General features: G+C 43.5%; 1 protein-coding gene across 1 annotated transcript in view; it reads right to left on the bottom strand.

The window, feature by feature from the left end:
• Positions 1-3,242: 3,242 nt before the first annotated feature.
• glipr2l (GLI pathogenesis-related 2, like) overlaps positions 3,243-26,843 on the bottom strand; it is a 57,791-nt gene continuing 34,190 nt past the window's right edge. Inside the window, exon 5 of the mRNA XM_068010526.1 lies at positions 3,243-8,668. Coding sequence (XP_067866627.1) covers positions 8,508-8,668 — 161 coding nt within the window. The 3' untranslated portion in view covers positions 3,243-8,507. The remainder of the gene's footprint in view (positions 8,669-26,843) is intronic.

Below are 26,843 nucleotides of genomic sequence, written 5' to 3' on the forward strand. Positions count from 1 at the left end.
GTTGACTGTGTGCAAATTGGCTGCCGTGTTCCCTACATGAAAACAGTGACTACACTTTAAAAATACTTTATTGGCTTGGTGTCTGGTGGTCGAGAAAAGGCTGCGTTTGCTGACAATGCCACCACTAGGTGGCGCTGCAGTGGCACATGCGCAAATGCAGCATGTGCCTATTAAACGTCACAGTCTGCGACTTCAGGCAGCTGCCAGGACCCGTAAGCAAGTGGGCCGGGGACCGGGGGTGGGGGAGCGGAGCGGAGGGGGAGTGGAGTGGGACGGGGACAGGGGGGAGCGGCCGGAGAGAGCAGCGAGGGGGGTGGGGGGAGCGGAGCTTGACGCATGGGTGAATACCCGTTAGCATTGCATTGCTGTACGCGTAAAGCGCATGCACAGATGCTGACCAGGCGCATTGCCAGAAGATGTACATGTCATGCGATGACGTCATCGGCGCATGCGCTAACCAGCCTTGGCAAGCTGGAACGCAGTGCACGCGCAGAGGGCAGGAGACCGTCTGCGCATGTGCGCACCTTGACGCAGCCTGATGACATCAGTGGCCAGCTGCGTTGTCAAGAATCACTTTGTGGAGAAAATATATAAATGCAAATCTTTCAAAGCTTTTTTTCTTTTTCCCCAAGTAACAAAAGAAAACTTTCAAAATAAACAATTCCCGAGTGTCAAAAAGGGGATTAAAATGCTGGCTTTTATGGCTGTAGGGTTTCACTCCTTAATTTCAAGCTTTTTGGGGAGTTTTACAATTAAAATTTTAAAGGGGGCACCAGCAACAAAAAAAGACACTGAGCTTGGGACTGCCCAGTTCAGGATGGAAGCTGAAGCCTGAAAGGAGTGTGAGCCGGGGACAAGCTTGGCAGACTGTAACCAGGGAGACCACATGTACAATGCAAATAAGTTACCATTTCCTAAGAAACAAGATCAGATTAATAATTAATTTTATCTTAATTGGATCTGCATGAGCAATGAAAAATGAGTAATGGAGCTAAAATCCACATTAAAAGATGATTAAATACCTAATAACACAACCCACATATAACAAAACTAATGTCGTCATGGCCAACATATAAACCGAGGTTCACCACTTGCATTATGGGTGCTCAAGACCAATACTTCGCTCACCAGATGCTACATAAAAATGCAGTGTAATGAATTTAAATGGATTTTGAGTGATCTATACTCATAAATGTTTAAACTAAAAGACACCTGGAAGCAACTTCAATAGTATGTAGATCGACAGACATTGGTTAATTTTAGGAGTTTTGATGATATTCAAACCAACTTGTGTGTCAATCTTCCAAGTTAGGATTTTATACAATATACTTGTGATATGGTGGCTGAGAGTCACTGTGTGTTCATCTCCCGCTCACTGTGTCTCAGCTGCAGGTTGATAACTGGATATGCTGACTACACTTGTGACATTGTGCCTAGAATTCGTTCTGTGTTCAGTGACTGCATCACAAATCTAGATATGTTTACAGCCATGCAAAAAGCAAGCCCTCCCCCTCCACTTTCATCTCCATATGGCAGACCACTAAACTTTAGAAATAAGCCTCCTTAATGCTGAACATGGACTGTACTTTCAAACGTTGAAAGGGAAGGCAAAAACCAGGCACATTAGAGCATTAAAATCCCAACATCTCCGCTAATTTTAAAATGGGTGGTAATGAGAGATCAAGTAGTCAATTGAAAAAATCCAAAATAGGAGATCTTGCAATACAACTGTGAGCCTGCAGTAAATGTTGGACTCAATACACTCCTCCTGAGCCCACACCCACTGCCTAAATCATGAAAGTAATGCACAGAATCAATACAAAGTCCTATGAATGTTTTTAGATATGTTCAGTTAAAACAAACAAATTACATCTACTGATAAGCAGAAATGACACTTCAGTTTTATAGAGAAGAAAAATCAACATATTTTACTTCAGCGAGCTTCTTCAGCTACGCAGGTATTTACTGTTTAGAAAAAGTATTGCATTTTTGCAAAGCTACTTAGTATCCTGTGCCACTGCTGACAGTCTGGAGCTTAGAGCACAGCAATGTTCAGCAGTTGAAAGGTCAAAGGCCACTACTCAGTAAGTCCCTGTTAGTCACTCTTTAGTGAAGGAACATCGCTGCATGAAAAAGAAAATCAGCATGAAAAGTCTTACCCTTTGTTTTTGTATATGCACAGGGACGTTTTGCACATATATTATTCTAATGCCAAGGCCAAAGTTTAATTAAAAGCAAAATACAGTGGATGCTGGAAATCTGAAATAAAAACAGAAAGTTATTCCGGACAGAATTGAGAGAGAACTGAAACACCAGTTCTTTGCCCTTTACTGTCCGTAATCAGCGTGTTTTTTGATAAGGAAGATGTTCGTGTTTCTTAACCCCCGAGTGTATGGCCAAATTGAATAACCAGCAGGAAGCTTTTCATGGGTTTAAACAGAGAGGATCGTTTTTATTCACACGTTCACCCCAAAATCTAATGCTATGTCACACACACACACACACACACACACACACACACACACACACACACACACACACACACACACACAGGCTCCAGAAAGAAAGCTGTTTTTATTTGTTTGGGGGATATGGGCACCGCTGGCCAGGCCAGCATTTATTGCCCATCCCTAATTGCCCTTGAGAAGGTGGTGATGAGCTGCCTTCTTGAACCGCTGCAGTTCAAGTGGTTTAGGTACATCAACAGTGTTGTTCGTGAGGGAGTTCCAGGATTTTGACCCAGTGACGGTGAAGGAATGACGATGTAGTTCCAAGTCAGGATGGTGTGTGGCTTGGAGGGGCCAGTCCGGAAGGCCCTGGCGAAGGGGGTGGGGTGGTGGACCTTCAGTCCAGGGGGAGGGGGGCCCTGGGAGGTAAGGTTGTTCCCAGTGGGAGTCCTCCATGGGCCACAAATTGCCCATGGAAGAGGAACTCCCCCCACCCAAGGCCGCAGGGAGGGCCACTCGTTTTACAAGGCATTCTCTCTGCGCAGCAGAAGTGAACGCCGCTGCTGGTAAGATCCCAGCGGCGGCAGGAAGAGGCCCTTAATTGGCCACTTAAGGGCTTCCATTTGCCTCTGGGCGGGAAAGCTGTCTTCAGCCTATCCCACCCCCAGGAAGATTGCTGGGCAATGGAGAGGTGACAAGCCCTTCGTCGCCCCCCCCCCCCCACCCCCAACCCTGATACTCTTTGTCCCCCACCGCCTCTGATCCCACCTCGGGGGGTCTTTAAAATTCCGACTATTTCTCTCTCCACGGATGCTGCCAGACCTGCGTGTATTTCCAGCATTTTATGTTTTTATTCCAAAGTTTTATTGTTGGGCAAACATAACCTCAGGTTAATCAAAGTTTCTTGTTCTTCAGGCTGCAAGCCAGAACTCAGGATGAAATATCTTAAATTGTTTTTTTTTAACATGCAAAGTTACAGACATTCTGACTCCTGTGTAATAAGGTGTCTTTTATTAATGAAGGAGTTTCTGTATACATTCCAAATAACTGTCTTGCTTCTTTTGCTTTAAAAAAAAATTGTGAACCTCAGTTGCAAAGACTTTAACTATGATTATGACACAAGACATTATGGCCAGCAAATGTGCACACTTGTCGCATTTTTATCGTATTAACTAGTTGTCTCGAGGTGCACATGGGGAGTAAAGGCTTTGTGCAGTCTCCAGGTAAAGTAGGGTTAGATGGTCGTGCACGAATGAAACAGGGAATGCAGGCATAAATCTGCTTCCATTTTAATGCTATGCATTCTGTCCTTATTTTTACATTAAAATATTTTGATTTCATTTTTATCAGTACCACCCATTAAGTTAGTTAAATAGCAAAACTTTAGTTTGGGAAGCAGATAGGTAGAGTTCTTAGAGCATAGGAGTTTCTCTACATGACAGGAGTTTCCCTGCAATTCAGCTCGAGGAGCTGGAAAATGTAACACTCAATAACACCACCACTGATCGGAAGGTGTAACTACAAAGTGACAAATTTATATTGGCAATTTTCATTATAGATGCGGACAGAGGAATTTATAATAGGACAAGCTGCCATTATTTACCCAGGAATTATGTGCAGAACTAAGAGTTTTAATATGGAAAGACGTTGATTTCTTCACATGGAAATGTAACACTGTGCACAATATAACAATGAGTAATAATGAGTATTTAGATAATGAGCAAGTCATAAGAGCATAACAAATGGGAGCAGCAGTCGGCCAGATGGCCCCTCGATGCCCCCTGGAATGGCTGATTTTCTCCACCAACACCAACATTTTCTACATCTACATCAAATCCACTTTCCCACCCTATCCCAATAAGATTCTGAAGGGGCTTGACAGGGTAGATAGGGAGAGGTTGACTTCCCTGGTTGAAGAATCTAAAACACAGGGGGACAATCTCAGGATAAGGAGCTGATCATTTTAGGTCTGAAATTAGGAGAAATTTCTTCACTGAAATGGTTGTGAATCTTTGGAATTCTCTACCCAGAGGGTTGTTGAAGATATTTAAGACGGAGATAGACAGATTTTTGGTCTCTGAGAGAATCAAGAGACATGGGGAGCGGGCATGAAAGTGGAATTGAAGCCAAAGATCAGCCATGATCATATTGAATGGCAGTGCAGGTTTGACGGGCCGTATGGTCTACTCCCAATCCTATTTTCTTATATTCTTGTCTCCTGATTCTCTTAGTGCCCAAAAATCTTTGATCAAAATCTGATCCACATTTACAAACTAGTCTGCATAATGTTAACTTGTTTCTTTACAGAGGAAGTATGCATATAGAATTCAAGTTTCATAAAAACAGAAGTTATGGTTGTGGTGTTAAAGAAAATGTGGAACCATTTATACCAGGGAATCTGGGGGTGCATGCGCATAGATCTCTGAAGGTGGTAGGACATATTGAGAAAGTGGCTAGTAAAGCATATGGGATCTTGGGCATTGCGTACAAAAACGGCAAAGTTATGCTGAACCTCTATAAAGCTCTGGTTCGGCCCCAACTGGAATATTGTGTCCAGTTCTGGTCACCACACTTTAGGAAGAATGTGAGGGTCCTTCAGAGGGTACAGAGGAGATTCACCAGAATGGTTCCAGGGATGGAGGATTTTAGTTATAATGTTAGTTTGGAAAATCTGGGTTTGTTCTCTTTAGAACAAGGGAGATTGAGGGGAGATTTAATAGAAGTGTGCAAGATTAAGACAGGCTTATATAAGTTAGAGAAGGAAAAACTGCTCCGATTCACAAATGGTACAAGGACTAGGGAACACAGACTGAAAGTTTTGGGCAAGAGATGCAGGGGGACTATGAGGAAGCACTTTGTTTATGCAGCGGGTGGTAATGACCTAGAACTCGCTGCCCACAAAGGTGGTGGAAGCGGAGACCATCTATGACTTCAAGAGGAAGTTGGATGGCCACCTGAGAGAAATAGACTTGCAGGGCTACAGGGATCGAGCCGGGGAGTGGGACTGACAGCACAGCTCTGCTGAGAGCCGGCATGGACTCAATGTGCCAAAAGGTCTCCTTCTGTGCCATAAATGACTCTGTGACCAATACCATTTCTTTCTTCCACAACCCTATTGTACAAATAAAGCCTAAAGAGGCATAAAAACATATACTGGAAATATAACACTTAAAGAAATACAAAAAGTGATACAACTGCAATCAACCAACCAGAGGGAAAAGAAGCCTTGACAACTAATCAAAACCAAACCTTTCGCCATTGTGAAAATTTTCAGCATAATCGATACAACATTTTAAATGCATGTAAAATGTAAAAAATGAGCTTAATGTTTTGTCACAGATACATTCAATTAATTTTCATTCCTTGATTGATTGCAGTAAGATCAGTGATGTTTAGCTCTAATCTTGAATGAGTCAGAGTAGCTTTGTAAATTGGCTTCTCTCCCGACCTCTTTCTTTCCTGCTAGTGAGGAAACCACCACAGAATATGCATGCTTTGGTCTTCAGAAATCATGCCCCCGATGCCTCAAGCAGTTGAACACTGTACTCCTAACCACAATATAGAGAGTTTCAAGTCCCATCCCTATAAATCAAACTTCCTTATCCCGGTTGTGTGATTTTTGTTGTTTCTTAACTGGATCAATGCAGTAGAAGGAGGAAACCAAATAATGCATGTTTAAGATGACCACAGTTCACATTAATTCCACTGCACATTGACCAATCTTGAAGCATATTGTTGCTGGTCACTAACTAGCTTATGTCCGGGACAGTCCAGCTTTCTTCACAGGAGAGCACCACTGGTCAGCCAGAAAACACAACAGGTATCAAAAATATGAACATAAAAACATATGCATGTGTCTTTACTCATACCAAAATAAGGATGTGGTGGAAATTTTCATTCTGTCACCTTACCTAGCTGAAGGCCGAGAACACGTTTCAAATTATCTTAAAACATTACAACAGGGTTCTAAAACCCTGCTGGTCCTGCCTCCATTCCCACTTCATCAGCCTATACGTGTCTACAACACAACAATCTGGATTCTCTCAATGAAAACAATAAACTCTTTTTGACGTCTCATTCTTTGCAATGGGAGAAACTGTCAATACTGTTCCTATTCCGACAATTTACATGACAGAATCAACAAGGCCATATCTAAATTCTAAGATTTGTTTAAAGACCTTATTTAAAAATTAACTTGCTTCTCTTTGGCAGCACATAGCTGCAACCTATAGTCCATGAAATCCCAGGTTTGTAACCCTATCTGATCTCAGAGGGGACAGGAGAGGATTGGCAGTAAAGATGCTACATTTAGCCTCAGCCCTTCTGAATTCGGAACTTCAAGAATCAGCCATTCCTCATCACTATTCTATGCTCCTGCTTGGAGGTGAACTGCACAAAGCTTGGCAGTTAACTGTCAGTCACTGTAAACTGGAGCATTCTCCATGGCAATGCCTCTACCAGAGTTCACTTGCCAACCAATCAGCACTCTCTTCTCATGCAGTATAAGATGCTGTTTTCCCTTACGTTGGTTATTCTTGCTGATGAGTGCAAGATGAAAAGCTTCAACAACATGTCTCTATATTCAGCAATTATCAACTTAGGCTTATGATGAATACGTGAGTAATGGCTCCTTGAGCAAAATGCCCAGGGGGCACTGATGCCTGTGCAATCATACAATGACTAAGGAAGGAAGAATAAGTGACTTGCTGAAAGGAACAAAATTAATTATTGTGTTATGCTAGGCCCCCACCTGCCAAGAACGAGGCACATTAATTTTGTCATGAACATTGATTTCAAACTGTTGCTGGAGTGAGAAAATGACTTGTTAAACAGATCAGCCATGGCTGGAAAATACATTTGCATATTAACAGACAGTGCTTGGAAGGACAAAGGACCATTCCCTGACATATTCAACCCACAATGGACCTTGATTACCAAGTATTGTGCGTAAGAGGAGCACCCCAGAGACTGCTAAGGTGATACAATCAGGACTGGTTAGACCAGCTGGTCACATGACTAACTGGTCATTCCAGGGTCTTTTGAACTATGCTCAGAGAGTTTGAACTCAGAGTGTCTGTTTGCTCCTGGACTGAGATCTCTCGTGTCTGCTCCCATCTCTTTCTCACAAGCTTCTGAATCCACTGAAGACATATAAACCCCCATTGGGGAAAAGTCTCCTACAGCGAACAAAGTTTAAAAAGAATACTGGGCCCCAACAAAAAGCAAGATCTACCTACAATCAAAGACTCTACAGTGAGCTCGAAGAACCGTAACAAAAGCTCTTCAGATATTTCCTCAAACTTTTCCACTTTATTTTTCTTTTGCTCTTTTCTGTCTCAATTTGCATGTGTGTATTGTGTATGCATCCTAGAGTGAGTGCGTCGCGTATCCATAGGCGTTAGCCGAATTAGAGTTTAAGTTTAATAAAGTTCAACTTTTTTTTCTTTAAACCTAAGAAAACCTGTTTGTGCTGGTTTCTTTGCCTTTTAATTGAAAAGTGGTGAACAAGGATTCACCAAGGGGGAGCTAAAAACACTGCATGTTTAAAAAATAAAACCCTGTTACAGTAAGACCAGATGAAGGCAGAAGGGGAACCCTAGACCTCTTTCTCACCTGGTAGTAACAATTGAAAGAAGTAACCTGCAAGTTATGACAGCGTGGGATCTTGGACAGATTGAAGAAGGATATTACTGTGCTCAGTGAAACATTGAATTCCGTGCCATGCCCTAAAATACCATCCACTGCAGTAAGTTATTATTACACAGAGCACCTGTAGCAGAGTGGTTGGTTTTGTGGACCGAGTTCTTATGCAGCAGCAGGAGTGTCAAACAGCAGACTGGTGTTTTTGTGTCCATATTCATGTGGTTGGTTGGTCTTGTACTTTCTAAACAATGCACAACAGAGGCATCAACAACAGGTCCTTCTGAGCATTATATGAGGAAGTGTAACACTAATTCATTTCAGGGCCGATCAGTGGATGACAAATCATATAGGTGAATGTTCATTCCCTTCATTCTTCATCACTGATGGCATTCACAGTCTATTTCAAATTTTAGAAATTTACTTCTTTGGAGGTAGAACATTTTCCTCAAAATATCCCCGGTTCATGATGTTGCCAGCTGGAAAATATCTGGCTACTACAAATGTGGAGCCATCTGTCGCTGAGGCCTTCCCAATCCCCAACTTCTTGCTGTTTTTCCATATCATTGCTGTAAAGTGACCTAGAGAAGGAATAAGAACACAAGTTAATGGACAGGAGAACCTCTGGGAACATCAGCATCAATATGTGGAGTATACACTGCTTTTCCTTCACATCCCAATTACTCATCAGCTGGATGCTTCATAACTAATCTACGTTATGTATGCACAATGCTTCATGTGTCTAATCACATTCCAATTCAGTGCACTATATCAAACTACAAGTGAGCCTTGCTCAGAAAATCACAGCCCCCACCCTAAAGGAAGAATAATCTTTCAAAAACTATCTGAACTGCAATGAGGCAAGAGCACAGAAAGATTAAACACTAAATTGAAAAAACAAGGTTTCCATTCAGAGTACCCCCAAAAGCACTAACAATTTTGATTTTTAGGTCAGGATTTTGCCTCCTGACAGGAAACTGTCATTAACTGGGATTTTCACAGGGGCGCCCCCTTAATTGGCCTGGAGACAGGTTCTCTGTCCATTTAAGGACGGCAGGCGGGCTCACAAAGCCGGAGGACCAATCAGAGATCTTCCAGCTTGAGAGGAGCAGCAGGCTGTAATGGAAGGTAAGTAAGAGAGAGGGCGCTTCTACATGGAGGCGTCCTCTTTCCAACTTTTTCGAACCTTTAATTAAATAATAGATTCAGCAGCAAGGCAACGACTGTGGGGGATGAGGGGGGGGTATCTCCTCTACACAGCAGCTTGTGGCTGCTATCACACCCAGGCAGGGAGGGCCTTTAGGCCTGCCTGGAGTGCTGGCCCCATGGCCTGCCGCTGGGTGCCCACCTCCAGGCACCTAAACTGGCCCCCGGCATATGGGCAGGTAGCCCTGCCGGCCACGATCCCGCCTCCACAAAATTGGCCTGGAAGTGAGATGGAACTGGGGAATTGGCACACCATCCACATTAGCCGGTGAGGCTAATTTTTGGATCTGCCCACCTCTGATTCCAGCCCCAGCAGGAGCTGTAAGTTCAGCCCTTAGAATGTACGTTGCAGAAGAAAATTATGTTAATCTTTCAAAAGACCACTTGAGTTCAGAGGGTGAGGGGGCGGGGTGGGGGTAAGAAGCTCTAAAAGTGCTGCAGTTACAGTTAAGAAGTACACATCAAAGGTTCTCTTTCACTCTCATTCCCTATAATGTATAATAACATCTTTGGTGGTCTCTCACCAACTTCCAGTCACTGTTAACTCAGCTGGAGTGGTTAAAAAGGCAAATTAGGGAATGTTTATATTAGGGAATGTCTAAGGAGGATTTAGTTGCTCAATAGCTGTGTTTGTGGTTTTTGTTTGCAGCTGCAGACTGTCTCTGAGACGAGCAATACACTGTCAAAAAAACACTTAGTTGGCCTATGTTCAGAAGAAATTGTGGCATGTGGTGTTTCAATGCCACAGGCGGCATTACCATTTCCAAATTGGGAAAGTCTCAGCCACTGATGGCTCCAGATATTTTCCAGCTGGCAACACTGTGAACTGCTGGTATTTTGAGGGAAGTGTTCTGCCTGTTAAGGTGTACATTTTTTTGATACTATTTTCTCAGAAGCCAGGGTTCCCTCAGGAGCTAGCTTTATAATAAAAATTGTACAGGACACTGAAGATTATATGTTTGGTTGTAAAATGTATGACTTTACCCACCAGAAACCATCAATGGCAACAGCTTCAGCAGAGTATGCCTCATTATTCTGGCTCATTGCCAGTGAACAATCCATTTCCTGTCTGGCACAAACCTTCCTTTTTGTTCTTTACTTCTCTTCCCCCCCCCCCCCCCCTTTCCCTGGCTCTGTACTTGCTTGGAGCCTGTTACATTTCTAACTTTTGTCAGTTCTGATGAAAAGTCAAAGACCTGATACGTTGGACTGGATTTTCCCAGGACCGTGAAAACAAGATTGGAGATGGGGGGTGGGGAGCCAGGAAAATAAAACGGAGCTGCGTCAGGATATATCCCCGATGCATTCCCGCCTCCAGGGGCCTTTCGGAGGGGCGGACTGGGAACTGAGTCGACTGCCTGCTCTACGGAGGTAGACAGCCAATCAGTCCAATTAAGGCCCCACATAAGGGCCATTTTGCGATGGCGCCGGCATTTTCCCACCTGTCGGACCAAACCCCCCCGCCCCCATTGCCCCCAGCTCTATTGAGGTGGCCTCCCAGCGGCAGGCCAGGAGGCCATCGAAGCCTGAAGCTCCATGCCACAATGGCGAGGCCATGGGGATGCAAGATCATAACTGCTGTTATCAATAGTCATGTGGAGGGGTTTCCCCTCCAGCCCGATAGCCTTACCAGCTTTGGGCCTCTTCATTTTATCACTTCTCTGCAGGAAACCAAGGATGGCTCCATATTTAGGTGCCCTCAAGCTGACCTGCACCCACAACCACCACTGACACCACCACCCCCCTACCCCCGCCTCTCCCAGTAGGGCTGTCAGCCCGATATCATTATGGGCCCTCTGATTGGGCCTGCAGTCTCGGAAGCCTGCCTGCCATCAATTGGAGGCAGCCAAATAGGAGATCGCCTCTCGCAAGGTTCCGTCGATGGGTGCGCTGACAACATGGGCTGGTTTGGGACTCCCATATGGGCCCAACGTCGGGATCTCAATGGCAGCTGGAAAATTCAGCCTATTAACTCTATTTCTCTCCCCATAGCTGATGCTTCCATGGACAGCTGAGCATTTCCAGTATTTTCTGTTTTTATTTCAGATTTCCAGCATCCGCAATCTTTTGTACATCGTTTAGGCATTCATTAGCTCAACCACATCAAGCACCATCAGACCTCACTCACCTCTATCAAAATTGCCCACTACTCCACTTTCATCCTGGAAAGTAAAAGTTACCCCGGCTCCTTTTCTCCACTACCACAGTGTCCGAAAACCCCTCTACCATCACTTCTCATTACAAGTATAAGGAGCTCATGGATTTGCTTGCTACCAAAATAGAGACCCATGCCAACTGAGATTGTAAATAGTTCCTTCTTTTCAGGCAATGTCCTGTCCCTTTCAAAACTAAGGTTATTAGCCTCCAAGCATCATCCCCCCCCCCAAATAAAACCTAACCTTTGTCCTTGCAAACCTGTAACTTCCCTTTCCTCTCCCAAGTCCTCGAATGACTTCTTGTCTTCCAGATCCATATCCTTCCCTCCTACAACTCCTTCTGTGAATGTCTCCAAACAGGCTTTCTCTCCTCCAATCTCCAGTTCAATGGTTCCGCTCTTACCTTTCCCATCATAGTCACTGTATCTCTAGCAATGGCTTCTCTTCCCAACCCTGCACCATTATCTTGGGACACTGCCGAGGATTCATCCTCTTCTACATCTACATGTTGTCCCTTGGAAACATCATCCAGAATCATGAAGTCATCTTTCCCATGTACACCGAGGATACCCAGATTACCTCCTAATTGAGCTGAAATTTTCTTCTGTTAAAAATTGGGAAAACCAAAGTCTTGTCTTCAGCTGTAAATTGGTGCAAATTATGCAAGCTCTGACCACAATATTCCTTAGATTGAGGGGTGGTGGTGAAAGGGTGGTGGAAGCAGATTCAATAACAACATTCAAAAGGGAAGTGGATAAATACTTGAAGGGAAAAAAATTACAAGGCTATGGAGGAAGAGCATGAAATGGGATTAATTTGATAGCAGTACAAAGAGCAGACACAATGTGCTGAATGTCCTCCTTCTGTGCTGTATGAGTCTATGGTTTTATAATTCTTTGATAGTACTTAGTCCATGCGATCTCCTGAACTGGTTTTGATTGCCCGAGGGGTCACTGAGGAATGTTCCAGTATTTATTTTCTTATTAGCCCTGGGTTTTTTCTCTTTTATGAATCTACCAGGAGGTTAGAAGGCTGTCAGGGTGGGCAGGAGGTGGGGCTGGGAATAAGTGATTAGCCATGATGGCTGTAGTGTGGGACAGGCTTGATGCATCAGCTGGTCTTTTCCAGGCCTTAATTTTTCTATATTTAAGTAGCTCAGGACCAGGTAGAACGATCCTTACTCTGCCCTGTCCTTCTTCAATGGCTACTGTGCAACAGTTGCTTGACCATCCACCCCAGTTTGCCCAGTCTGCACCATATAGAGTACTTTTCACATCCTCAGGATGCCTTGAAGCACTACAAAGCCAATTAACTACTTGGTTGTAAAGTGCTTTGGAACGTCCCAAGGACATGAAACAAGTTTTATAAATTAAGTTCTTCTTTCTAGAGGAATCAGATAATTGTCAAGACTGTTTACACTGGTCTGTGTGAGAAACAATAATAATTTGGAGCTAAGAGCATCTACACAATGGAAACAGCATTCCAGCTCTGACTTGTATGGTGGACAAAAAAAGCTTTCTTGCCCCAAGTAACAACCTCAGGTTAAAATCTTGAAGTCATTCTTAAAGAATCCAGCTCTACCAGAATGTCTAATGAAATAAAGTTGATTTACAATGAGAGCTTGCAGTCCACCAACTGGAACAGTAAACCAGTGGTGATAAGTAATCAGAACCTAACAACATGACCCTAGGCTATTGATAGAAGTCAGAGGCTATGGTGTTACGAGGATTTTTTTGTATTAAAACTTTGGATTCTGTGTTTTTTAGAAATTGAAAAGAATTTCAGTGGACATTGAGACATCTAGAAATTGTTGAACTTTATGGATGTTTTGAAAGGAAGTTCAACATAAGCTGAACTGGTAAACAAGGTCTGGAATGCAGGTAATTTCAAGGAAACCAGCAGGGGACTGATCTCAGAGCTACCCTCTTATGACAAGAGAGAATGTATGGCTTGTTTATGGAAGGTATTGGTTCCAGTTTTGAACTTTAAAAAAGCCAGTGGGTTTGGACAAAAAGCAGACAATTTGAAATTTGATTTTGACCTGCCTGGAGATCAGAAGAAGACCCAGAAAAAGTATTACCTCTCTGTAAAAAATCCCTGCCTCAAGTGTGGTTCCTGTTGCCTCCAGTATTTAAGAAATCCTGAATATTGGAAGAAACCTTTTACGGCTATACTGTTGCTGTAAGACCCAAGAAGATCCTTGTTGCTGCACACCTGATAGAAGATCTTACGTAAAGCCTTGTACTGTTGAAGTTCTTTGAACGCCTACCCATCACGGACGGTTCATCAACCTCGCCTGGAAAGAATTCGAGTGGCATCCAACTATTCGACTTTGGGACACCTCACCAACCCGAAGAACTTCCTTCCAGATCATGACAGTCTAAGTTTTTTATATTCCTTTCAGTCCTATGAAACCATTGTAAATCAAAATCCTTTTTTTTCCTCGGTTAACTGGTTTTTGGTATGCGCATGAAGGATAGGGAAAATAAGGAGCTTTAACATCTCAATTTGTATGTAGATTTACTTAATTATTGGTTAGGACTTGGTTTTGTAATAAATAGTTATTTTTTTGTTGTTGATTAAAGAAACCTGGTTGGTGTGCTTTATTCTGGGGACAAATAGAGTATCTAATTGGCTGATTCGGTAAGTGGGAAAATTTATTGATATGCTGTGAGGTGTGGAGAAGTGGGACTGAATTAACAGTGCACTCCTTCTGCCTTAGTTGTAACAATGGCAACAACCTTACAGTTCTCATAAATATGTAAACTGTATCAAGAGACTGGAAAGTAGCTGCTATAACACTTCTGTTCAAGGAGGAGAAGAATAAATTGGTTAACTATAGACTAGTCTAACATCTATTGTGCGCAAACTCTTAGAATTCATAATTGGTGATAGGGGCTGGATTTTACAGGGTTCCCGATGTCGGGCTCTGTGGCGGGGTGGGGCCCTGAAAATTGTTCTGGCAGTGGCCCGCCAGGGAGCGCGACTGCTGCCAGGACCTTGGGTCCAGACTCTGGAAGTTAACCTCCCTTCCTGACCACTCTGACTGCCTTCTGAGGCTGGTCCTTGAGGGCCTCCTGGCACCCCATGGAACTTAGCGTCTCTCCTGCGCATCTCTGTTTCTAATGCTCCCAGTGCAGCACCTGTTACCTATCTGCCATGGTCTTCAATTTGCATGTTATAAATTTCAGCAACATTATTCAGTGCAACTTCTCTTTAAGAGTGACAGCTTTCCTTTAACAAGAGCAGACTGGCTGCAGCACATGCTCTCAGCACAATGCTGCTCAACCCCCTACTGAGCGCAGAGGCAGCCAGCAGTGGTGAGGAGGCAGCCAGCAGCGAGGAAGCCGCTCGGCCCCATGCTACAATCTTGGCAATGAGGTGGGAACACTAAGTTTTCAGGCTGCCCAACTCCAACAGAACTGGCACAGGCAGGTGTGGATCGCATCCCCCACACCCAAAAAGTGAGGCACACAAATTTTTAGCAGTATGTCTGTTAATACTCCCACAGTTTTAAAAAAATCAAAATCATGCTCCAGATTTAACATTCTTTACTAAATATACTGTGGTAACAGATTTTATGTACAGTACACATTTGTAAAAACATTATGGAAAGCAGCGTTTATAAAGAGGAATAGCTACAAACTGCCAGTAATGGACTTATTCAGATCCCTTTAGGGCTTGGATTCTAATTTAAAAAATATAGTAACAGCCTTTGCGCTATGGCATTATTTATGTACAGTGTAAGCCGACACCCCTAATGGGGGTAGGCGGTGGCGTAGTGGTATTATCACTGGACTAGTAGCCCAGAGACCCAGGGTATTTCTCTGGGGACATGGGTTCGAAACCCACCACAGCAGAAGGTGGAATTTTAATTTAATTAATAAATCTGGAATTAAAAGCTAGTCTAATGATAGCCATGAACCATTGTCGATTGTTGTAAAAACCCATCTGGTTCACTAATGTCCTTTAGGGAAGGAAATCTGCTGTCCTTACCTGGTCTGGCCGACATGTGACTCCAGACTCTTACATGCCCTCTGAAATGGCCTAGCAAGCCACTCAGTTGTATCTAACCGTGACAAAGTCAATAAAAAGGAATGAAACCGGACGGACCACCCAGCATCGACCTAGGCACCGGAAACAACAACGGCAAACCCAGCCCTGTCGACCCTGCAAAGTCCTCCTTACTAACATCTGGGGGCTTGTGCCAAAGTTGGGAGAGCTGTCCCACAGACTAGTCAAGCAACAGCCTGACATAGTCATACTCATGGAATCATACCTGACAGACAATGTCCCAGACACTGCAATCACCATCCCCGGGTATGTCCTGTCCTACCGGCAGGACAGACCCACCAGAAGTGGTGGCACAATGGTATACAGTAGGGAGGGAGTTGGCCTGGGAGTCCTCAATATCGCCTCTGGACCCCATGAAATCTCATGGCATCAGGTCAAACATGGGCAAGGTAACCTCCTGCTGATTACCACCTACCGCCCTCCCTCAGCTGATGATTCGGTACTCCTCCATGTTGAACACCACTTGGAGGAGGTACTGAGGGTGGCAAGAGCACAAAATGTACTCTGGGTGGGGGACTTCAATGTCCATCACCAAGAGTGGCTCGGTAGCACCACTACCGTCCGAGCTGGCTGAGTCCTAAAGGACATAGCTGCTAGACTGAGTCTGGGCAGGTGGTGGCGGAACCAATACGAGGGAAGAACATACTTGAACTTTTCCTCACCAATCTGCCTGCCGCAGATGCATCTGTCCATGACTGTATTGGTAGGAGTGACCACCGCACAGTCCTTGAGGAGACGAAGTCCCGCCTTCACACTGAGGATACCCTTCATCGTGTTGTGTGGCACTATCACTGTGCTAAATGGGATAGACTTCAAACAGATCTAGCAATGCGAAACTGGGCATCCATGAGGCGCTGTGGGCCATCAGCAGCAGCAGAATTGTACTCAACCACAATCTGTAACCTCATGGCCCGGCATATCCCCCACTCTACCATTACCATCAAGCCAGGAGACCAACCATGGTTCAATGAAGAGTGCAGGAGGGCATGCCAGGAGCAGCACCAGGCATACTTCAAAATGAGGTGTCAACCTGGTGAAGCTACAACCCAGGACTACTTGCATGCCAAACTGCATAAGCAGCATGTGATCAGAGCTAAGCGATCCCATAACCAACGGATCAGATCTAAGCTCTGCAGTCCTGTCACATCCAGTGGATGGTGGACAATTAAACAACTAACTGGAGGAGGTGGCTCCACAAATATCCCCATCCTCAATGATGGGAGAGCCCAGCACATCAGTGCGAAAGATAAGGCTGAAGCATTTGCAACAATCTTCAGCCAGAAGTGCTGAGTTGATGATCCATCTCGGCCTCCTCCTGAAGTCCCCAGCATCACAGATGCCAGACTTCAGCCAATTCGATTCACTCCGCGTGATATCAAGAAATGACTGAAGGCACTGGATACTGCAAAATCTTAGGGCCCTGACAACATTCCGGCAATAGTACTGAAGTCCTGTGCTCCAGAACTTGCCACGCCCCTAGCCAAGCTGTTCCAGTACAGCTACAACACTGGCATCTACCCTGCAATGTGAAAAATTGCCCAGGTATGTCCTGTACACAAAAAGCAGGACAAGTCCAACCTGGCCAATTACCGCCCCATCAACCTACTTTCAATCATCAGTAAAGTGATGGAAGGTGTCATCAACAGTGCCATCAAGCAGCACTTGCTTAACAATAACCTGCTCAGTGACGCTCAGTTTGGATTCCGCCAGGGTCACTCAGCTCCTGACCTCATTACAGCCTTGGTTCAAACATGGACAAAAGAGCTGAACTCAAGAGGTGAGGTGAGAATGACTGCCCTTGACATTAAGGCAGCATTTGACCAAGTATGACATCAAGGAGCCCTAGCAAAACTGGGGACAATGGGAATCAGGGGGAAAACCCTCCGCTGGCTGGAGTCATACCTAGCACAAAGGAAGATGGTTGTGGTTGTTGGAGGTCAATTATCTGAGCTCCAGGACATCAATGCAGGAGTTCCTCAGGGTAGTGTCCTAGGCCCAACCATTTTCAGCTGCTTCATCAATGACCTTCCTTCAATCATAAGGTCAGAAGTGGGGATGTTCGCTGATGATTGCACAATGCTCAGCACCATTCGTGACTCCTCAGATACTGAAGCAGTCCGTGTAGAAATGCAGCAAGACCTGGACAATATCCAGGCTTGGGCTGATAAGTGGCAAGTAACATTCACGCCACACAAGTGCCAGGCAATGACCATCTCCAACAAGAGAGAATCTAATCATTTCTCCTTGACGTTCAACGGCATTACCTTCGCTGAATCCCCCACTATCAACATCCTAGGGGCTACCATTGACCAGAAACTGAACTGGAGTAGCCATATAAATACCGTGGCTACAAGAGCAGGTCAAAAGCTAGGAATCCTGAGGCGAGTAACTCACCTCCTGACTCCCCAAAGCCTGTCCAACATCTACAAGGCACAAGTCAGGAGTGTGATGGAATACCCTCCACTTGCCTGGATGGGTGCAGCTCCAACAACACTCAAGAAGCTCGACACCATCCAGGACAAAGCAGCCCTCTTGATTGGCACCCCATCTACAAACATTCACTCCCTCCACCACCGACGCACAGTGGCAGCAGTGTGTACCATCTACAAGATGCACTGCAGCAATGCACCAAGGCTCCTTAGACAGCACCTTCCAAACCCGCGACCTCTACCAACTAGAAGGACAAGGGCAGCAAATGCATGGGAACACCATCACCTGCAAGTTCCCCTCCAAGTCACACACCATCCTGACTTGGAACTATATGGCCGTTCCTTCACTGTCGCTGGGTCAAAATCCTGGAACTCCCTTCCTAACAGCACTGTGGGTATACCTACCCCACATGGACTGCAGCAGTTCAAGAAGGCAGCTCACCATCACCTTCTCAAGGGCAATTAGGGATGTGCAATAAATGCTGGCCTGGCCAGCGACACCCACATCCCATGAATGAATAAAAAAAAAATGCAACGGTACCTTCCCACAGCCTGAAAAGAACAAACTGTGCTGAACACAACTGCTTCACTGGCACTGTAATCCATATTTAACACAAAGACTATCAACACTCATGGGACAGTTTTGGCCACACAGTCGAAAGTTGTCCATAAAAGTTTATTCAGCTACAGTGTCTGCAACAGGACATTTCAGCCCCATTCCTGTTTGTGCATAAATTGAGTTCATAAGCATCTTGAAACTACCATACAGACAATTAACTTATTGGCTTCAGGATGTAGGATCAGAACGTAATGAGAGTGAGTTTAAAACCAATTCCACATTTCTTACCATCCAGTTCCCATGAGTCCAGGTTTTAAAGAAAGAACTTTAAAGAGAAAAAGTGCCTTTTGCACCCTCAGGATGTTTCAAAGTGCTTTCCTGCCAATTAACTAACTTTTTTGGTCACTAGTGTTCTGAAAGCAAATGAACTGAACCAGAACTATTTACTGAACCAAACTCTCCTTGATTGTGGCACTAATACAAATGCATAGAATGGAGCTTGTATCAAATTCAAAAGAGTCCACATTTCCACTAGGGGTTTCTATTTTGCAGTTGGAGGGAAGGGAGTGGAGTCAAGAATTGATCATCCAAAGTAGGGATGTGATGCTGGAACTGTATAGAATGCTGGTTAGGCCACAACTGGAGTATTGTGTGCAGTTCTGGTCACCACATTACAGAAAGGACATAATTGCTCTGCAGAGAGTACAGACGTGATTTACAAGAATGTTGCCAAGGCTTGAAAATTGCAGCTATGAAGAAAGATTGGATAGGCTAGTGTTGTTTTCCTTAGAACAGAGGAGCTGAGGGGTGACATGATTGAGGTGTATAAAATTATGAGGGGCCTTGATAGAATGGACAGGAAGGACCTGTTTCCCCTGGCGGGGAGGTCAGTTACAAGGGGACACAGGTGATTGGTAGAAGGATTAGACGGGACATGAGGGGAAACCTTTTCACATCGAAGGTGGACAGTGTCTGGAATTCACTGCCAGGAATGATGGTGGAGGCAGAGACCCTCAATTCTTTTAAAAGGTACCTGGACATGTACCTGAAATGCTGTACCCTGCAGGACTATGGACCAGGTGCTGGAAGGTAGGATTAGTTTGGGTGGCTAGTTTATTCGGCCGGTGCGGACACGATGGGCTGAATGGCCTCCTTCTCTGCTGTACTTTTTCTATGGTTCTATCATGATCCCGTTAAAATAAAATTGCCTCTATCAGTTTCAGAGCATCCAAGCCATAGCTACAGCTTGCTGGAGTGATACAATATGACACATCAGCAAGGGCAGACTTCTGGACAATTCCTACAAACATTTCTTGCTGCACCATTTTGGATATTTTACTTTCAGGATTTCATTTGGAATATTTAGTCTCTAAAATAGTAAACATTACATTTTAATTCCACTTTCCAGACTGAATTCTGCTGCTTACCAGCAGCTGGAGAACATTAAACAATCACAAAATGACCCATTCAGCTCATCTACCTCAAATTTACATACATTTAACTGTGCTATGATCGATAGTGAGGAGGGTACGGGCTGTAGAATGCATGAATCTGCACATTTTACAGCAAAAGGAAACATGGACAAATTGATACTGGAAATGCAGCAAAAAAAGGAAACATTCATAAATTTATACACACAGCTACAAGTCCGGATTAAATAGTTTCCTCTAAAGATCAATGTTACACTGAAGTAGCTGAAGCTTTTGGCTTTGAGAACAACCCATTTTTCAACTGTATCTGACTCCATCACAATTTGCCTCCCCATGAGTCACTTTTAGGAGATGTTGTGAAATAGGGAGTCTCGTCAAGTGACAGTACAGTTTGGCAGCAGGCCCAGATAGATGAACCAGCAACTCCATTACAGTCATTCTGGAGACTTATTTTTAAATTATCACCGTACTAACACATTGAAGTGTAATCTCTGAATAGGCCCTGTGTCAACACTAACTGGCAAACGTCTGCAGTACAGCAATATTGCACTCATCCCAGTCATATTGTATTCCGGGAAGAAGCAGTCAGCTTCCACCCCTAACCCTCCCACCCCTTCTTCTAAAGGCTCTCACTCATGCTGGCGAATAATTCCATGGGGCCCAGAAACCCTCTACCACCTCAACGAAGCAATCATTTTTTTCTTATGCGAACCTAGATAATGAATAAAGCCAATCTATTCAACTGCAACAGGCAGCACAATCAAACTCATTCCTGTTTGCAAAGACAACCATTCACTTGTACTCCTAGAGTCAATGGATAGTGACCAGGAATCAGGCCCTAGATGATTTCTTTCCCCCTCCTTCATTTGTCAATACTGATGTCAACTGTAATACCTTGACATCACCACACTGGCTGACATCAATAATGTCACCAGAGATCAGGTATTGTTCCACATCAGGTGATTCATTTACCCACTGAACCCTCGTTGGTCAGCTTTTCACGAACGTAATTGATGGAGAGGATTAGACAGGCCTATCTTTTACTTTTAAATTAGAAACACACAAATACTGAACGCATTGTGAATTTTCCACAGCTCAACATCTGCAGGAAATATAGCTTGTGCAAATAGGACAAAGAATACAAAACACACCCAAATCCTAATCTATTTGGATCACCCGCCTATAGGACATGGGGCATCTATGATTCATTGAGGTGCAATCTCTCTCAGCTGTGCTCTCACAGGATGCAAAATAAAAGCCAGGAATTATTCTAAATCATTTTAACTATTTGCTAAACCAGCCACGTTTCTTTCTTAAGTGATATTATTTTATCTAATAACAAAGCAAACAAGTTGTATATCCTGAAAATTCTTCAAACCCACAACTGGCAAATAGAATCCTGAAAAATATGCAGATTTAAGTGAAAGAGAGGAGAAGTCTGCAAACTTTATTTTTGAGCTCTCTCTTATTGGTGAAATTAGTTTTCAGATGTTGGTCCTCTTTTCTTAGGCTAGTTCAGTTAATTGTTGGTGGACTGGTTACAGAAGCTAATGTGCTGACCCGCTGCTAAACTAATTTTATAAAGACACTGGTATACCATTTGACCACACTGCCTCAAGCCTTAAAACAACTGCATTCTCAGAATTATATTCATATTTTTGTTCCTTATTATTGTTAAAAGTTTTTAAATTCCTTTTCCATCTACTTGTTCTGTTTTATATAGACATTGGTTTTGTCCCTCCACTTGATCACAAATCACATGTAATAAAGAAGCAACAGCTAAATTTTGATAACTTATCCAACAGAGGCAGAGGATAGGAAGGATAGGATTCATCATTAAATTTAAGTCTATAAATAAATATATTAAACCATATGGCAGGCCACTGGCTACAGTATGAAAGATTAATTAGATACTGGAGAGATTCCATAGGGAGGGAGACCAAATCAGGTCCAGGTAACATGAAACCCATAATGAAAATGGAGCATCCAATAGTGACAGTCACAGTCAGCAGTCGATTCAAGAGGGGAAGATCCTACTTGACAAACCTCCTAAAATAACAAGTCTGCATGCCACATTAGCTTTTGTAATGAGCAATGAGTCAGTTTTAGTTGACAGCTTAACAGTGCTTGACAATTTATTTAACAGCAATCATTTTTTTTTTGTTTAAATTGTTTTGTTCTTTTTTTTCTCTGTCAGCCATGGCTTAGTTGGTAGCAGCCTCGCCTCCAAGTGACAAAGTTCTGGGTCCAAGTCCCACTCAAGGACTTAAGCATTATTGCGTGTTGTTGTTGTAGTTGTAGTCTAACTAGGACATTGTAGATTAAGTCAAGGAGTCTAGATTAGGTCAACTAATAACTCTTTATGATATATACATTACTATTTACACTCTCCTCAAGACTCCTTGGCTAGCATCCTTCGTGCTGCTACTCTCTTCTCTACAAAAGCCCATTACCATGTGACTATTACATTATCATCTCTACAGTGGGAGGGGTTGCTCTCAGTCTCCAACATTAACCCTTACATGTCCTTATTAGTACAAGCACAAAAATCAAGGCTGACACTCCAATGCAGTACTGCGGGAATGCTGCACTGTCAGAGTTGCTGTCTTTCGGATGAGATTAAACCAAGGCCCTGTCTACCCTCTCATGTGGATGTAAAAGATCCATGACGCTATTTCGAAGAGGAGCAGGTGAGTGATCCCCGGTGTCCTGGCCAATATTTATCCCTCAATCAACATCACAAAAACAGATTATCTGGTCATTATCACATTGCTGTTTGTGGGAGTTTTCTGTGTGCATACTGGCTGCTGCATTTCCTACTTTACAACAGTGAATACACTTCTTAAAATACTTCATTTGCTGTAAAGCACTTTGAGATATTCGGTGGTCATGTAGAGCACCATATAATTTATTTATTTTTATTTAGAGATACAGTGCTGAAACAGGCCCTTCGGCCCACCGAGTCTGTGCCGACCAACAACCACCCCTTTATACTAACCCTACAGTAATCCCATATTCTACAGTAATCCCATATTCCCTATCACCTAGGGGCAATTTACAACGGCCAATTTACCTATCACCTGCAAGTCTTTTGGATGTGGGAGGAAACCGGAGCACCCGGCGAAAACCCACGCAGACAAAGGGAGAACTTACAAACTCCGCACAGGCAGTACCCAGAATCGAACCCGGGTCCCTAGAGCTGTGAGGCTGCGGTGCTAACCACTGTGCCGCCCATAATGCAAGTCTTTCTTTTCTTTCTTTTCTAATATGATCAAATTCAACGTCGTGTTTTAAAGGAAAAAAAGGGAAACAGCTCCTACAGTTCTAGAATTAGGTAAGGCTGTCATCAATGCAATGAGACGGAGACTGTTCACAGCAAACTGAGCAAGTCAGTTAATGGGTAAAACGACAGAAGATCAGTGGGAAGTGTTCAAAAAGGAATTTAATTTGATACAGAATCAGTTTATACCTCCAAGGGGCAAGTGTGCTATTTGCCAAAAAACATCAGGGATGACTAAAGAGGTAAGATCCAATGTAAAACTAAAAGAAAAGGCATACAAAAATGCCAAAGAAAGCACAAATCCTGGCAACTGGGAGAGATACAAAGAACAGCAAAGGGTGACAAAACAGATAGTAAGAGCTACAAAAAGGAGTATGAAAAAAACTTGCAGAGGATATCAAAATCAAAGCTTTACAATTACATTAGAAAAAAGAGGATGGTCAGGAGCAGTGTGGGCTCCTTGACAACAGATAATGATGATATTATCAATAAAAATAAATGGTGGACATAATGAATAATTACTTTGACTCAGTATTTACAGTAGAGGAAGTGGTCAGCATGCTAGAAATCCCAAGAAAACTAATATTGAATCAAGGACAGGGACCCAGCAAAATTAACATAAGAAAAATAACAGTAATGAAGAAAATAATGACACTGAAGAATGTATGTATGTACTGAGATGATGGGATAGAAAGCCGCTAATCAAAGTTTGCTGATGACACATAGATAAGCAGCATTGTAAGCAGTGTAGATAGAGGCATTAAAATACAAAGCAATATTGATAAATTAAGTGAATGGGCAAAACTGTAGCAAATGGATTTCAATGCAGGCAAATGTGAGGTCATTCACCAAACATAAAAAGGTGAATAAAATGGTGATAAGCTAGAAACAGTGGAGATCAAAGAGACTCGAGGGTCCAGGTATATTGATCATTATAGTGCTATGAACAGCTATAGAAAATAATCAAAGAGGCTAATGAAATGCTGGCCTTTATATCTAAGAGGACTAGAATACGAGGGCGTAAGTCATGCTTCAGCTATGCAAAGCCCTGTTTAGAAGACACCTGGAGTACTGTGAGCAGTACTGGGCTCCACACCTCAGGAAGGATATATTGACCTTGCAGGGTGTGCAGCGTTGATTTACTAGAATGATACCTGGATTCCAAGAGTTAAATTACAAGAGATTACACACATTAGGGTTGTATTCCATGGAATTTAGATGGTTAAGGGATGATTTGTGGAGAAGCAATTTAAAATGGAAATAGAAGCTTGAATTTTCTAAGTCTAGCAATAATTAAGGGGTAACAGATAGGGTAGATAGAAAAAAACTATTTCCCATGGTTGGGCAGTCTAGGACTGAGGGCATAGTCTAAAAATTAGAACTAGACCTTTCAGGAGTGAACTTAAGAAACACTTCTAGACACACAGGCTGGTAAATGTTTGGAATTCTTTTCTGCAAACGCGATCAATTTTTAGTTTTAAATCTGAGATTGATAGATTTTTTTTATCCAAAGGTATTAAGGGAACTGAGGCAAAGGTAGGTATACGGAGTTAAATCATAGATCAGCCATGATCTCACTGAATGACGGCACAGGCTCAAGGGCTGAATGGCCTACTCCTGTTCCTATGTTCAATTTCTTTAAAGGATGTTCTAAATAACATTGATGGTGGAAGTCCCTAATGTAAAATCTATTTGGACTTCCAGAAGATCTTCAACAAAGACCCACATGAAAGACTAGCAATGAAACACAAACTAAATAAGAATTCACAGTAGAATGTAAAACTACTTAAAAGGATGGATTAAAAATAGGAAACGGAGAAGACACGCGAGATGCATAATGTCAGACTGGGGGGAGGTGCTTCATGAAGTATGGCAGTGATCAGTGCTTGGAATCTTGTCATTTCATAGCTGCAAGAATGGCTTGAATTCAGAAATGGTCATTAAATTCCCAGACAACTGTAAGGTAGAACATGTAATAAGAATAATGGATACATTTATGTTTTGCAAAACGATTCCAAATGGGGAGATGAAAGGCAATTGGAACTTAATGCTGACAACTCATTGGCATAAAGAATGAACATCACAGGTATATGTGAAGAGAACAGAATTAGCACAGGGAGAGTTTGAAAAGGACACGGGAATTACAGTAAATAAATCACTTTCAATGTGAAGAAGCAATTTAAAATACAAGAAGCAGCTTGGATTTTCTAAGTCCAGCAAAAATGGAGTTGTGGTCACCTAATTCCCAGGCTCATCTGTCCCTGCAGTACAGAGGGTGCCTGACGCAATTTTCTGTAATTATTTCCTTTCCTTAATTTGAATAAGTCACGGTTACACATAAAACTTGCTAGACAGCTTGGCTTGCAAAACATTTGGCTGGGGAATTGGAAAATTCAGCTTTTAAACAGCTGGAACTAGCTATTAAAATCTAAGTTGTGGTAGGGGCAGAAACAGCAATAATTGTTCATGATGGCACAGTTGCGACTTGTGAGAAAGATTGCTTCTGTTGATCTTGAAGATTTGCCGGTCCTACAACAGGAGATGCACCAAAGGAAAGTGGGGGCTGAATTTTACCAGCCCCTCGATGCTGGGGGTTGCGGCGGGGAAGTCAGTAAAATTCTGCGGGGACAGGCCTGCCTCGACCCCCCCACTTCGAGAAGGGCCCACCACATATTACTGGTGTCAGTAGGACCTCGGTGGGGCCCCCCACCCCCTGCCGCATGGCAGCGGGCCCTTCATCTAAATATGTAAATTAACAATAATAATATATAAATAAATTTTCCTGTAGGCGGTGGCTGTCCCACGCCGATTTTACGGCCGCCGTTCGTCCTCCACGTGCCTTCGGAACTACGCAGCTCTGAGGCGAGAACACACTGTGGGGGGGGGGTGGGTGGGGGGAATAAAATTTTCAGGGCAGGAGGGGTGGGGGAGCGGGGAAAACAATTTTTATTGGTTTTGTGAATGGCGGGAAGGGGATGAAGGGCATATTATAGAAGGTTAGCGGGGAAAGTTCAGGTAAAGTAATTTTTGACAATGAGGGCCAATTAAAAGACCATGGGGGGTGGGTTGGGGATGGGCCTCCATAACATAAATTATTTATTTAACACAAATCGGCACTACTGTACCTTTATAAAATTATACCTGTGTTAAGGGATTAAAGCCCTTTAAAAATGGCGCCGCCGCCTGTGCCCTTTGCCGGGGACGCGGTGGCTGCCCCCTCTATGTCACTGGGGGCGGCCGCTCTGCCCCCTCTATTTAAATGAGCCCCCGCGTGTAATATCGCGAGGGCTCTTCGGTGGCATTTCCACGTTGGAAGGCCGCCGACTTCATCGCGTGCGAATAAAATTCAGCCCTTCTCCAGTAAAAGTATAGGTCCAAGTCACATCAAAGGGTGTCACCAATTGAGTTCATCCAGCTGCCCAGGTCCCTGGCATCTGGCTGCAAATAAGGAAGTTTGCTGGTATCAGGCAATGATAAATATGCTCCTTATTGTTACCCCACCACATTGTGTCAGCATTAGCTTTGGCTGGCCGTCACAGGCATTAGGTATCACTGTTCATTAGCATTGTATGTTAGCATTGTGTCTTTGTTAATTGACAGTTCTGTAGTTAGAAGCTGCCTA

The sequence above is a fragment of the Heterodontus francisci genome, chromosome 2, assembly GCF_036365525.1.
Source record: "Heterodontus francisci isolate sHetFra1 chromosome 2, sHetFra1.hap1, whole genome shotgun sequence".
NCBI lineage: Eukaryota > Metazoa > Chordata > Chondrichthyes > Heterodontiformes > Heterodontidae > Heterodontus > Heterodontus francisci.